This window comes from Anomaloglossus baeobatrachus, chromosome 9 (genome assembly GCF_048569485.1).
Source record: "Anomaloglossus baeobatrachus isolate aAnoBae1 chromosome 9, aAnoBae1.hap1, whole genome shotgun sequence".
In the NCBI taxonomy this organism is placed as follows: Eukaryota; Metazoa; Chordata; class Amphibia; order Anura; family Aromobatidae; genus Anomaloglossus; species Anomaloglossus baeobatrachus.
In genome coordinates this window covers 23230635-23245844 of record NC_134361.1, presented here as the reverse complement: position 1 = coordinate 23245844, position 15210 = coordinate 23230635, and the positions used below count along the sequence as shown (strand labels likewise).

The 15210-nt window shown below is 45.5% G+C and overlaps 1 protein-coding gene across 1 annotated transcript in view; it reads right to left on the bottom strand.

Moving 5' to 3' along the window:
• Nucleotides 1–536: 536 nt before the first annotated feature.
• Nucleotides 537–15210, bottom strand: part of LOC142250937 (complement C2-like) — a 37328-nt gene continuing 22654 nt past the window's right edge. The window contains exons 12-18 of the mRNA XM_075323277.1: nucleotides 9413–9524; nucleotides 7857–8004; nucleotides 5939–6015; nucleotides 4335–4441; nucleotides 3798–3909; nucleotides 2944–2996; nucleotides 537–1547 (exon numbers count right to left, since the gene is read on the bottom strand). Coding sequence (XP_075179392.1) covers nucleotides 1359–1547; nucleotides 2944–2996; nucleotides 3798–3909; nucleotides 4335–4441; nucleotides 5939–6015; nucleotides 7857–8004; nucleotides 9413–9524 — 798 coding nt within the window. The 3' untranslated portion in view covers nucleotides 537–1358. The remainder of the gene's footprint in view (nucleotides 1548–2943; nucleotides 2997–3797; nucleotides 3910–4334; nucleotides 4442–5938; nucleotides 6016–7856; nucleotides 8005–9412; nucleotides 9525–15210) is intronic.

Below are 15210 nucleotides of genomic sequence, written 5' to 3'. Positions count from 1 at the left end.
GACTAAAAAACGCTCAAAAAGAAGTAGGTAAAAAAAACACACAACCGCAATAAAAAATGCTCGTTTTTTCAGTTGCTTTTTTTCGTTCCAAACATACGTTTTTATATGTAGATTTTCTGCACATGAAATCGCAATGTGGGCACACGGCCTAAAGTAGATTTGATGCAGTATGTCCTAGGAGGGTGCTTTATCTTTACAATACGTGAGCTGACTTCAGCAACCAATAGTTGGTGGTTGGGTTGAGGAGAGCAGGCAGAGGCGTAACGATCACAAACGTAGAGATTGTTACCAGGCCCAAAGGTACAGGGGAAACGCCAACCCCAGCTTCTACTTCAGCTGGATGTGCGTCTGAGGGCGCACATCAACTGAAATGCATCACAGCACATAGACCCGCTGGGTCCCTGCACTGCGATACACGCTGCTGGGCAAACAGTGGCTGGCAGCTGACGTCCATACCCTGACTGGGGGCAGCACATGGTAGTACTGTCATGTTCTATAGCACGCACTCCAATGTCAGCTGCAGGCCACTCCGTGCTCGCTACAGAGGACACTGGGAGATATGGGAGCAGAGGGAGTAGATGCAAGATGAGTAGAATTTTTTTTTTTATTTTTATTTTTTTAATTATGCATTAGAGACTGCCCCAGACCATATACACCAGGATGGGGGACATATATACCAGGATGAGGAACATATACTGTATTTCAGGATGGGAGACATATATATTAGGATGGGCCCAGGATGCGCAACATTTTTACTAGGATCGGGCCAGGATTGGATAAATATATACCAGGATGGGGACGTTATATACCATGTATACCAGGATGGGGATATGTATACCAGGATGGGGACATATATACCAGTATGGGGGATATATATACCACGATTGGGAACATTACTGCATAATGAAGGGGGGAAGTGGCAATTAATATGTCTTTATAGGATTTAGAACGCTACAGGTGCCCATTTATCTGACCAATGTCCAGAGGGGGGCCCAGGTCCAACTTTTGCACCGGGGCCCATCGCACTCTAGTTACGCCACTGGGAAGATGATATATACAATTAAATCTGTAAAATGCCAATTTGGGTAAAATCAATGTGCAGACACAAAGGTATTGGAAAATATTGACTTTGTCAGTCGTCACTGTAGATCTGGCATTTTCTTCAGAAAACGGGAAGAACATGTAGGAAATGATACAACAAATCCCTATGATATAAAATGATAAATGAAAGGGGCTGGTGACCCTGCTGTAGCTCGATAAGCTTGTGACGTCATTTCATGACTACACACGAAGAAGTCACTTTACACATCATGACTCTAGTGTCCGGAGGCGGCCGCTGACCGGGGCTGGGGGTCCCATCATGAAGGACAGACGACTTCTTTGATCTCTGTGCCTGGCTGAAACTCTATGTCATCTTTGAGATGTTCGTGAAGCCAGGGCAGGACCTGCAGGAGGTCAATATAAAAGTCCCGAGCATAATTTGCAAATGAGGTTTTCCTTTTAGCGGTTTCGCAAGGGTCAAATGTACCAAAACTGAGGACCCCGACCTAAAGAGAAGGGAAACAAAACAGTGTTATGTAGTATAAGATAACACTTAACATGATATTACATAATTGCGTTTTCTCAGATTTCACTAGAGGAGCTCGCTGAATATGTATTTATTGAGTTTAGTACGTAAAATATTATATAATGTTGACAGCTCCCCCTAGTGCTGACTGCAGGCAACAAGGAGTTTGTCATTTAACCTCCTAGGTGGCTGGAGATTTATTTCATTATTTATTTAATTTATTTGCCCTGTCCAATTTTTATGCTTTCCATTATTTATTTTTCTTTCCCTTTCAAGATCCATAACTTTTTGTTATAGCAAAAAATATATTAAAATTACAAGGGCCGCTTTTTGCAGGAAGAGTTGTGGTTTCGAATTACGCCATTCATTTTACCAAATACAATATTTTTTTATTTATTTTTTTTACAGAGATTGTTTTTCCGCATCGAGCAGCCAATTTTATTAATAACATGTTCAGTTACATGTGGTATTTTGAATATTTTATTTTTTAGGAATTGCAACAACTAAAAAACGCCAAATCTGGTTTATTTACTTTTTCCCGCTTTGGCAATCACCTTATGTGATTGTTCAAATCAGCTGACATGTGCGGTGATCCCTGCCGGCTGCCGGCAGCAGCCAGCGGGGATTACACTATGACCGCTTATGACGTAATTTTACTGCCGGTGGTCGTTAAAAGGTTAAGGAAGTTGTACCTGTGATCACATTTTTTAAATACCATGCAATACTACAGTGTTCGAGGGTATGGTAAAATTGACGATTGATGAAGCCCAGCTACCAGCTGAACTTCATAGGAGTTCTAACGTGGCAGGCTTGGGGATCATCAGTAGGCCACGGACTGTTATAGCCAAAAGTCAGCATAATAATAATAATAATTGTATTCATTTATATAGCGCTATTAATTCCACAGCGCTTTACATACATTGGCAACACTGTCCCCATTGGGGCTCACAATCTAGAGTCCCTATCTGTATGTTTTTGGAGTGTGGGAGGAAACCGGAGAACCCTGAGCAAACACGGGGAGAACATACAAACTCCTTGCAGATGTTGTCCTTGGTGGGATTTGAACCCAGGACCCTAGCGCTGCAAGACTACAATGCTAACCACTGAGCCACCGTGCCACCCATGCATCCCCCTACTGCCAAAGAACTGATGGTCGCAATCGGAGCTAGCTCTGATCGCTTCAATTACTGGAGGATGCTGGCTGTATAACACAGCCTGTGCCTTGCTGTATAGTCTTTATGTAATCTCATGGCTCAAGATGGCCCAATAGGCTCTGAGGTAAGGCCCAGTTTTTGCCCCCAGGTATAAAATGTTATATAAGGACTCTGATATATGGAGGTTTCACCGATTATCTTACACATTGCTTTCGGTCTCACCTGGAAGAATCTTCTCTTATTCGGGTTTACAAAAAGAGACCCTCCGGATTCTCCTGTAAGAGAAATATTGGATTGGTCATATAGAAATGGCTAGGAAAGGGAGAACAATAAAGGGGCTGGGGTACAAGGGTCCCCATCAATATATTGGGACCAGTGAGGGGCTAGAAAAGGTATTTCTTTCTCTGGAGGACCCAAAGTGTACATTGCACAAACAGACCATTGGTTTCAGTGAGTGCAGTGTAATTCCCTATTTCTCCTGCGGAGGTGCTGCAGGGAAACTTCATTGATCATTGTCTGATATTTGAGGAATCCCGAGACATTGGACCTGATTTCATTATTGCATTTGTACCTGTTCGTATTGAGTTTTTCATCTTTCCATTTGCGCCATTTTTAAAGTAACTTTTTATTTCTTTCTTGTTTTTAATCCCCACTTTCTGCAGAGTTTACGGTTTCAGATGTTACAGATTCCTAATTTTCGTTTTCTCTAAAAGTTGCAAAATCTGGTTCACATGTCCTCTAGTTCCCCATATGGGAGGGATTTTGTGTATTCCTGGAACTGTGGCACAATCTCTGTGGCATTTTCGCTGAGCGTGCAACTTTTATTTTTGCATTTAGTCACAAACCAGGTTAAAGATAGAAAAGACCATTTATGATTGTACACAACATTAAGGAACGGGCGTGAGTACCGTATTTTGGTGAATTTTGAGCAAAACATGTCAAAGAATACCACAAATAAAGAAGTGACCCCCCCTCCCCCCCCTCCCCCCCGCCCCCTCCCAAAAAAATAAAAATTAAAAAAATACAACAAATTATGAACACAGCCTTTTTTTAGTTTTGCTGGAGAAGACACTTACCCTTACAAGACATCTCTCCCTGTACACAGAGGTGGCGCGGAGACGCCATGTCATGGGGTGTGATGTTTTTATATGTATCGAAGCCTTTAATGGCCGATACGCAGGCTTCTCTCTGGATGAGAAAATAGAAATACAGCCATTATGATTACACTCCAGCTGCTGCAGAACCTCATTTGGGGGGTTTCTTGTTAATAATAAGACAGTCTTCAATAAAAGAAAATAGGCATTACTTAACCCTTGATTGCCCTGCTCCTCCGGCGCCACTTGTATAATAGACCCTGCTGCTACGGGACTGGATGATGCCCCCACTCCAGCAATGCCCCGTCAGCTAGAGCCAATCACTGGCCTCAGAGGTGGCATTTGATTGCACAGCATGTGACCACTGTGACCAGTGATTGGCTGTAGCGGTCTGCTGATTAATGACGCAATGTCATCCCTTCCGATAGCGGCGGATGATACAATGAATGAGTAGTTCCCCCAATCCTCCTGTAAGAAAATATTGAGCTGCTTCCTCCCAATATTGAGATTAGGACTTACCAAATTGTCGTACTTTATATAGACTTCCATCTTTTTCAGCTCTTTTTTTGGTCTATCTCTGGACAAAAATTCAGCCATCACGTCACTGCCTTTCTGTAAGAAGGCACCTGTCACAATACAGAAGCCATTACTGGGCGGCAAGCACAATGTCCCTATAAATCTACACGGCCATTAGGATCTCCATCCATATTTATGATGGGAAAAAAATCTGATTACTATCACGGGCCAAAATGGAGGATGCATGGTGCCGATGTTGTTTGGTTGCTAGGCATACATCACCTAACAACCGTAGACTGTCATGTGCTGTATAGTCTGGTTGCTAGGCATACGTCACCTAACAACCATAGACTGTCATGTGCTGTTCAGTCTGGTTGCTAGGCATGCGTTTCCTAACAACCATAGACTGTCATGTGGTGATCAGTCTGGTTCCTAGGCATACATCAACTAACAAATATAGCTTGTCATGTGCTGTTCAGTCTGGTTGCTAGGCATACGTCGCCTAACAACCATAGACTGTCATGTGCTGATCAGTCTGGTTGCTAGGCATACGTCGCCTCACAACCATAGACTTTCATGTGCTGTTCAGTCTGGTTGCTAGGCATACGTCGCCTAACAACCATAGACTGTCATGTGCTGTTCAGTCTGGTTGCTAGGCATACATCGCCTCACAACCATAGACTTTCATGTGCTGTTCAGTCTGGTTGCTAGGCATACGTCGCCTAACAACCATAGACTTTCATGTGCTGTTTAGTCTGGTTGCTAGGCATACGTCGCCTCACAACTATAGACTTTCATGTGCTGTTCAGTCTGGTTGCTAGGCATACGTCGCCTAACAACCATAGACTGTCATGTGCTGTTCAGTCTGGTTGCTAGGCATACGTCGCCTCACAACCATAGACTTTCATGTGCTGTTCAGTCTGGTTGCTAGGCATACGTCGCCTAACAACCATAGACTGTCATGTGCTGTTCAGTCTGGTTGCTAGGCATATGTCGCCTCACAACCATAGACTTTCATGTGCTGTTCAGTCTGGTTGCTAGGCATACGTCGCCTAACAACCATAGACTGTTATGTGGGTTGCTAGGCATCATGTCCCTAGTAACCACTCTGTGCTGGATAACTCACATCTCAGGCCTAACTGATTTAGGATTGAAAGAATATCCATCTTATTTATGGTTTCCGTGTCCCGGGGTTTTATATCCTGAAAATATGTCATTGCTTCATCATTACGCCCCCAGGAACAGAGAGGACCTTTAAGTTTTAAGATCTATGGGGGTCCTAAAGAAAAGATCGCCGCAGATCACAAAATAATAATAGACTCTGACATCAATTTTAGGCCATTAGTTTCTAATAAAGCCATGGCCAGGCTTCAAAGAAAGCTGAAGGCCTCGAACAATGGAAGTAACAGTTGCCATGGTGACGTCCTGTTACTGTTCTTTTTAGTAATTTTATATATTGTAACCTAGCATGAAGAATACTTAGGAGTGTATATACTGTATATATGACGACCGATGTAACCATGACAACCAGAATGGTTAAAAATGGATATTCCCTTTTATCTAGCTCTTATGGATGCCTATTGGACAGGACACAGATGAGACATTACGGTGTTCATCGCAGCTGGCATCTTTCCTCTTTTTCATGGCCCTGTTGGCGGGCTCCGTGCAGGGGAGACAGATGGGCCTGTAACACAAAAAAGAGGGGTTCAACGTGTAATGGTGCCAACCACTGGGGGGGACCTGTAATTTTACTTAGGATCAGAGGCAAACAGAAAAATAAAAAACTCAGAATGGGCCCCGCTCCTGACAAACGTGTTTTAAGGTCCAAATTTCGTCTTCACATGAGTATTGTTGGCTAGAGATTGTAATAACATGCACTTTCACTATTTACTGCTTATTAACATTTGCAGCCTTTCTTGACATATTAAACACTTTTCTTTGTTTACAGCTCGTTGTCTAGGAGACCGACCACCACTGCTGTCCTCCTTGTAAGCACTCGCTTCCAGGGGCGAAACTATCATAGAGATCATGACCGCGACCGGCCCCTGGAGAGAAGAGGGCCCGCCGACCCCTGTGCCCAATTCAGCTGGATGTGCGTCCGAAGATGCATATTCAGCTGAAGTGGATAGGGGCGCAGGGACCCGGCCAGTCTCTGTACCACTATACATGCTGCTGGTGAATCACTGCCCTGACTGAGGGCACAATGCAACCATGTTATGCACCATGACGCACATGCCGATATTAGCTGACGGCTCATGTGACGGCTGTAGAAAAGGATGCTGCGCAGCGGGGGACCGGAAGAAGGTGAAAAGAGTGTTGGGGTGTTTGTTTGTTTTTTAATTCAGATGCAGATTGGGGACTATATATGCTAGAAAGGGACCCAGGATAAAGACATGTATACCAGGAAGGGGCCGAGGATGGGGGGGCATATATATATACCAGGATGGACTCAGGACGGAGAACATATATACCTTGATGGGTCCAGGATGAGGGACATATAAACCAGGAAGGGGCACAGGATGGAGGTCATGTATACCAGGATGGGCTCAGAATGGGGGAAATTTACCAGGATTTAGGTCATATATACCTGCATTGGGACATATATATACCAGGATGGACTCAGGATGAGAGACATATATACCATGACGGGTCCAGGATGGTGGTCATATATACCAGGAAGGAGCCCAGGATGGAAATCATATATACCAGGATGGGGGACATACCAGGAAGGGGGGCCATATATACCAAGATGGGGGACATATATACCAGGTAGGGGCCCAGGATGGAGGTCATATATACCAGGATGAAGGCTATATATACCAGGAAGGGGCCCAGGATGGAGGTCATATATATCAGAATGGGGGCCATACATACCAGGATGAGGGACATATATACCAGGAAGGGGCCCAGGATGGAGGTCATATATACCAGGATGAAGGCTATATATACCAGGAAGGGGCCCAGGATGGAGGTCATATATATCAGAATGGGGGACATGTATTGTGCAGGAAGGGGGCCATATATACCAGAAAGGGGCCCAGGATGCGGGGCATTAGTACAGGATAGGGAACATTACTATATAATGGGAGGGTTGTCAACATGTCTTTATAGGATTTACAATGTTACAAAGTCCCACACATCTGACCATCATGCTGGGGGGTGGAGACCAGATCCAAATCTTGCATCTGGGCCCATCGGACACTAGTTACATCACTGCCCACTTCAGAACAGTGCTTATTAGCTCAATAGAAAAGCACTTGTAAGCACTGCGCATGGCCTGCTGTCTAGCGGGTGGTCGGTCTCCTAGACTATGAGATGTAAACAAAAGAAAATGGTCCATATCTCAAGAACGGCTAACAATTTTAATAAGCAGTAAATTGCAAAAGTGTTTGTTTTACAAGATCTATCCAACAATAACCATCAATAAAGATGTGACTAACCCTTTAATGGTACAATTCTAAGTGGAGATCACTGCACATTGACTCGTACATGAATTATTGACACTCCTGGACAGTGTCCTCCTACCTGGCGCTGATGGAGAATTTCACTTTCTCCTTTAGTTTTACAAGAGCCACATCATAGTCGAAATCCTGCGGTATCCCTCTCCCTGATTTACGTCTCAAATCGTAGCAGTCGTGAATGAAAATCCCTTCTGGTTTGTAACTTGTGTCACCTAGAAGACATGAGATTACCACTATTACAAGCGGTGCAGAACCCCGTCCTGCGGAGCAGACCTTAAAGGAGAATTCTACTGGACCTGAGCAAATTCTGGCCCTTTTAGTTAGCGGATCAGAAAACCCCCTCCCCTTATGCCAGGTGATTAAGTATTGGTTGGTGCAGAAATGATAACCCCTCAGATGATGCTGTCAACCATGACATTTAGGTGATTGGAACTAGGGGGAGCCGGGACGGTTCTGATGCCCATCCTCCCCCACCTCTTGATCTCGAAACGTGATGGCGTTTTCATTGCAGCTGGAAGCGGACCCCTGAAGGCCCCTGTGTCCACCATGTTTGCACACTCACGAAGCCCAGCCTGTGGGCTTTATAGATGTCTAGAAAAATACAGTACAGACCAAAAGTTTGGACACACCTTCTCATCTCTAGAACAACTGTTAAGAGGAGACTTTGTGCAGCAGGCCTTCATGGTAAAATAGCTGCGAGGAAACCACTGCTAAGGACAAGCAACAAGCAGAAGAGACTTGTTTAGGCTAAAGAACACAAGGAATGGACATTAGACCAGTGAAAACCTGTGCTTTGGTCTGATGAGTCCAAATTTGAGATCTTTGGATCCAACCACCGTGTCTTTGTAGAAAAGGTGAACGGATGGACTCTACATGGCTGGTTCCCACCATGAAGCATGGTGGAGGAGGTGTGATGGTGTGGGGGGGCTTTGCTGGTGACACTGTTGGGGATTTGTTCAACCTTAAAGGCATACAGAACCAGCATGGCTACCACAGCATCTTGCAGCGGCGTGCTATTCCATCCGGTTTGCGTTTAGTTGGACCATCATTTATGTTTCAAAAGGACAATGACCCCAAACACACCTCCAAGCTGTGTAAGGGCTATTTGACTAAGAAGGAGAGTGATGGGGTGCTACGCCAGATGACCTGGCCTCCACAGTCACCAGACCTGAACCCAATCGAGATGGTTTAGGGTGAGCTGGACCGCAGAGTGAAGGCAAAAGGGCCAACAAGTGCTAAGCATCTCTGGGAACTCCTTCAAGACTGTTGGAAGACCATTTCCGGTGACTACCTCTTGAAGCTCATCAAGAGAATGCCAAGAGTGTGCAAAGCAGTAATCAAAGCAAAAGGTGGCTACTGTGAAGAACCTAGAATATAAGACAGATTTTCAGTTGTTTCACACTTTTTAAAGTATTTCATTCCACATGTTTTCATTCATAGTTTTAATGTCTGCAATGTGAATCTACAATTTTCAGACTCATGAAAATAAAGAAAACTCTTTGAATGAGGAGCTGTGTCCAACTTTAGGTCTGTACTGTACATACAACAGGCCCAGAACCCGAGGCTGCACGACTGACACATGGATGGGATAGCCGTTTGTAAACTGGCGTATTTACTTACCAATTTCAAACGTGTATCCATCGGGGTTTTGGCTGTTTGTAAAACAATGTGCGGCAGAAAGGACCCATCTGCTGGAAATGAGCGACCCAAAGCACGGACTTGTCTTTCCAAACTAGGATAAAGAATAGTTATCTGATTTTTACTGAAGCACCACATAAATATGGCACGAAGCACTTGACAGCAAAGGTCTCTAGTTATGGAACCTAATGTAGGTGAGAACTTACTGATCGGTGGGGGTCCGACCACTGGTACCTGTCCCCATCGTGACAATCCGGCACTTTTATCCCTGTTACAAAATGAAGTTGCATTTTGGATGCTCCATCCGTGGTCATGATTAAGAGCTCAGTAGCTCGAAACGCATAGATTAGGTCTACATTGTCTTTTTAGGTATACTTTTTAATCGTTCCTAAAAAATGTGATGTTTTAAATATTTTGGATTTCGTCATCGCGGGTGCTGGATTCCTTCATCTCATTTTTCACATGTGCTTATCAGTGCCTGTCCCAGCGGTCAGCCCCAACCATCATTAAGTTATCACTGGAAAACCCCTTGAGGGTTTTTTGTTTATTTTCTTTGCGCCAAATTCGTCTTTTGAGCGGCACCTACGTTTATGTCTATTTTTTACTTTTTTGTCTTTTCTCCGTTCGCCATTGTGGGTGTCGTTCTTGTCACCCATGCGGCTGATTCAATAATTTGCACTTTTGAAAAAGTCCTAAAATTTCGAAACAAATGTATTGCACTTTCCTCCTCAGAGCAATTTGGACGACAGAAATTATTTCCCAAATGTTAGAGCTCAAAAATGGCGCAAACGGGGGCGTGGCCTGCTTGCTAATGGCACCGGTCACCTAGCTGCTGAGCTCCAGCCACCTCGACTCCTAACCGGCTCACTGCGGCTCACCAGTGGCACCAATCTCTCTGCACACGGGGGGAAAGTGCTGCGGAGGTACCCAGGAACGTGGCATGCCAAGGGGAAAGTCCCAGAAGAAGCCGTCCCCGGCGAAAGTTACAGACTTCTTCTCCAGCACGGGAAGAGGGAAAATGGCAGCAGCATCCTCCTCCACAGCTTCCTCACGCTCATCCAGGAGGGGATCCACAGCAGGCCCAGACTTGGACACAGACGCTGCAGATATACCGCTTACCAAAGGTACCATGCAGAAACTGCTCAGTGCCCTCCGCTCATCACTGCAGCAGGATTGGAAAGATATGGTGGCTGAGCTGAGGGGAGATATCACTGCCATAGGCAGTCGCACAGCACACATTGAAACTAAAATGCAGGAGCTGACAAAGTCACACAATAGCCTCATTGATGCCAATGCAGCACTGGAGGAACAAGTGCAAAAGCTCCATACCAAGGTCTTGGATTTAGAGGACAGGTCCCGCAGAAACAACATAAGAATCAGAGGAATTCCAGAGGCCATACCAGACAAGGGGCTGCAGAGCTTTCTAGGCTCCTTGCTGCAGGAGCTGCTCCCAGACATGTCTGCAACTGATTTCCTGGTGGACAGAATACACAGAGTCCCTAAGCCTAAATCCCTCAGTGCTGATGCCCCCCAGGACACTTTGGCTCGCCTGCACTTTTACAAGACCAAAGAAGCCCTGCTGCAAGCCCTGAGAAGGAGGCCGCGCCTCTGTCCGAGCAATTCCGGCACCTGTCCATTTTTCCGGATCTGTCTGCAGGAACCCTGGCAAAAAGGAGGGAATTTGCCCCTTATACCAAAATTCTCAGGGATGAAGCTATATCCTATAGATGGGGTTTCCCTGTAAAGATCCTGCTTTTCCGTGCAGGAAACACCCACCTCTGCCATTCCCCACAACAGTTGGCAAAGCTCCTATCCTCATGGAACATGGCAAATCTCCCGGCCAGATCTCCAAGAGCCACAGGATCATCCCAAAGGGATAAAGTGAATGAAGATTGGTCCGTCGCGTGAGTTATGTGATATGTCTGAGTCGCGGCTGAGACTTAGTTGCTACTTTTAAGGTCCGCTGGTTCTGTTCAACCAGGACCCTGAGCCCCCATGGCGGTACATTTCCACCATACCGCAGGCCCCCTTTTTGGGCTTTTTTCTATGTGGACTGATGCTCCCTACATCAGTAATGTTAGTGATGTTAATGTTGTCAGTGTTACCTCTTTCCTGCCTAACCTTCCTTTCTCCCCCCGCAGCTCTAGGCAAGAGACTTTTTTTCATGTACAATGGTACTGAACTGTATGTCTATAAATGTTAGGGGCCTGAACTCGCCGGCCAAGAGATCCATGTTTTGGCGGGAAGTGGTTAAATCCAAATGTGACGTGATTTGTGGTCAAGAGTCTCATCTCCTCCAGGGGGACTCGCACAGGTTAAATAATGCTAAATTTCCTTTCATACTGCTGGCTTGTGGGAAAAAAAAAAAGGCTGGAGTATTCATTTGTGTAAAAAATACTGTTGCGTTCACACTACATTCCCAACATTTAGACCCTGAAGGTAGATACGCCATTATTAATTGCTCCATAAATGGATCTAAGTATACTATTGCAACCGTGTACGCCCCCAACTCTGGTCAGATCAGCTTTCTGCGGAGGTTTCTTTCCAAGCTTTCATCCGTTACAGAGGGTAAGCAAATAATCTGCGGGGATTTTAACATGTTAATGTCCAGCACTCTGGATTGCTCCAATACTGCTGTAAAGAGGAAGGAGATGAGCACAATAATTTCAGAAAGGCATCTCCATGATATATGGAGATACCAACATGCAAATGAGAGGGACTACACATTCTTCTCACCTCGGTTCACCTCATACAGCAGATTGGACTACTTTCTGGTTGAAAGCTCACTTATTTTGGATTGCTCAGATTCAAAAATTGGACTTATAGCTTGGTCGGACCATGCCCCCATATACCTGACAGTCCAGGAGCAAAGCCGCACGCCCGTTTTTACCCGGTGGCGCATGAATGACTCCCTCCTGGCCTGTAGACAAATCTCTGAGGAGTTGCAGGCCGACCTCGCAGAGTTTTTTAAATTTAATGACAACAAGGAGGTGACAGAGGAAACGCTATGGTCTGCACACAAGGCCTTTATTAGGGGGTCATTCATCAAAATTGCCACTAGGGAGAAAAGGAGGCGTCAGGCAACTTCCAAAGCTCTACTGTCCCACATAGCGCTTTTAGAAGCCCACAATAAATCTGCCCCAAACATGTCAACATCTGACGAACTCAGGAAACTAAGAACACAGCTCCGCCAATTGCTGATGGTAGACTATGAGAAAAATTTAAGATCCCTCAAACAGCGGTACTATATGATGGGTGACAGGGCGGGTGCCTTACTAGCCAGGAGGGTTAAAAAACGAGAAATGCAAAACAAAATTGAATACCTCGTGACGGGTTCTAATGCCACAATACGCAACCCAACGGAAATAGCCAATGCATTCGCTGATTTTTATCAGTCTCTCTACAACCTTAAAAATGACCCCACTGCCCCAAAGCCTACCCAATCGGCAATTAATTCCTTCTTAAACAATATTAATCTTCCTCGGTTATCTACAGTACATCTAGAGCAACTAAATTCCCCTTTCTCCCTGGAAGAGGTTCGCCAGGCGGTGATCACAGCCAAAAGAAATTCAGCTCCAGGCCCAGACGGCCTCACTAACTCCTATTATAGGCAATTCACTGAAACCCTGTCTCCTTTCCTCCTGAGACTTTTCTCCTCTTGGCGAGCCACAGCAGATATTTCACCAAATAATCTAGAGGCCATTATAACTACCCTGCCAAAGCCAGGAAAACCCCCTACATCACCAGGAAACTTCAGACCAATATCCCTCCTAAACTGCGACTTAAAATTGTACGCCAAAATAATCTCAGCTAGAATACATAAAGTCCTTCCATCACTGATTTCCCCGGATCAAGTGGGGTTTGTGGCGGGGAGGCAGGCGAAAGATGGGACGAGACGTATGCTGGACCTGATTGCGGTGGCTGAGGGGAGGAAAATCCCCAGTGTATTCCTGTCCTTGGACGCAGAGAAGGCGTTTGACAGGGTGCACTGGGGATATCTGAAATCTGTACTGGCTAAGTTTGGATTTGAAGGCCCCATACTTACCGCCATAATGGCACTATACTCTAACCCTAACGCCAAAGTTCTGGCATCCGGATTTATATCTCGGAGTTTTGAATTATCCAATGGGACACGCCAGGGGTGTCCGCTCTCCCCTATCATCTATGCCCTTGCTATAGAGCCTCTGGCGCAGACTATCCGTGAATGCCCTCGGATCTCGGGGATTCGAGTGGGGAGTACAAACCATGTGATCAGTCTATATGCGGATGATGTGATTTTATCCTGCACTAATGTAGAGGTGTCCCTAAAACACGTAATGGAGATCCTGTCCTCCTTCGCTCAAGTCTCGTATTACAAGCTTAATATTACCAAGTCCTTAATTTTTCCGCTCTTCCTGCCCGCCTCAACTAGAGCCACTCTTTCTCATCTTTACCCTTTCAAATGGGAAGACGAGGGTATCCCCTACCTGGGTATTATACTGGCCCCGCTACACTCCGTGATCCGGAAAAATCTGCTGACCCTGCACACCTCACTGGATAGAGAACTTACTCGCCTTTCTCTTCTCCCGCTCTCTTGGGTGGCGAGAATGCAGACCTTTAAAATGATCTGCCTCCCAAAAATTATCTACTTACTTCGGTGCCTGCCCCTAACAATTCCGCAACGGTATCTCACCAAAATTCATTCGCTAATGAGTAAATTTATATGGGCTGGGAAAAAACCTAGAATAGCCCTGAGATGCATGCATGCCCCGTTAAGTGGTGGAGGAATGGGTATTCCTAATATTCTAACATACCACAGAGCCGCTATCCTGGAACCGGCTCGAGATTGGTGGAGGAATGATTCAGACTTAAGATGGTTACAGATTGAGTACACCTGGGCACAGGTCCACTCCCCTAAACAATTCATAGACTCCCTGCTCCTAACCCCTTCGCCCCCCGGCGATCTTCTACCCACCACAGCAGCTCTAAAGAAAGCTTGGTCCTTGTGGAGCAAGCCAGTGTCACATGCTTTAGGTCCCAGCATTCCCCTTAGATCGCTGGAAGCCTTCATTCCAAACTTGAATCTTGCCGCCTGGACACGTGGAGGTCCAATCACCCTAGCAGATCTCTATAGAGAAGGCGTCCTACTCCCGTACTCAGAAATGTGTGATAAATTTAACCTTCCCCGACACAGTCTATTCCAGTTTTTTCAAATACGTCACTTTCTTCAGTCCGCTCCTCATCTCCCGGCTCCCACGACAGCTGACCACGCCTCAATTAAAAAATTCTTTCAAAATAGCAAAATCAAAGGCCTTTCATATATCCATAATATGCTAAACTCCCCACAACCGGACAAACAATTGCCGTATATGCTCAAATGGGAAAAAGATCTAGCTTCTCCGCTTCCGCCGCAAGAATGGTTCGCGGCCTCAAAATGGATCCACAAGTTCTCTTCTTGTCTCAATCATATAGAGCAATTAAAAAAGGTTCATCTGAGGTGGTACAACTCCCCTACTAAACTGGCTTCTTTTTCCCCACATGTGTCACCACTGTGCTGGAGGGGCTGCAACCACAGGGGCACCTTATGTCATATGTGGTGGTTTTGCCCTAAGTTATCTAACTTCTGGCAGGAGGTGTTCAATCTAATCCATGAGGTTACTAGTCTCCGCCTTTCTCCAAACCCAACCTTAGCGGTGCTACACATTGGCTTAGATGGGATCCCGGATCTTTTAAAAAACATCATTTCTCACATTCTCATAGCTGGCAGGTACTGTGTGGCATACAAGTGGAGGTCGGGGAGC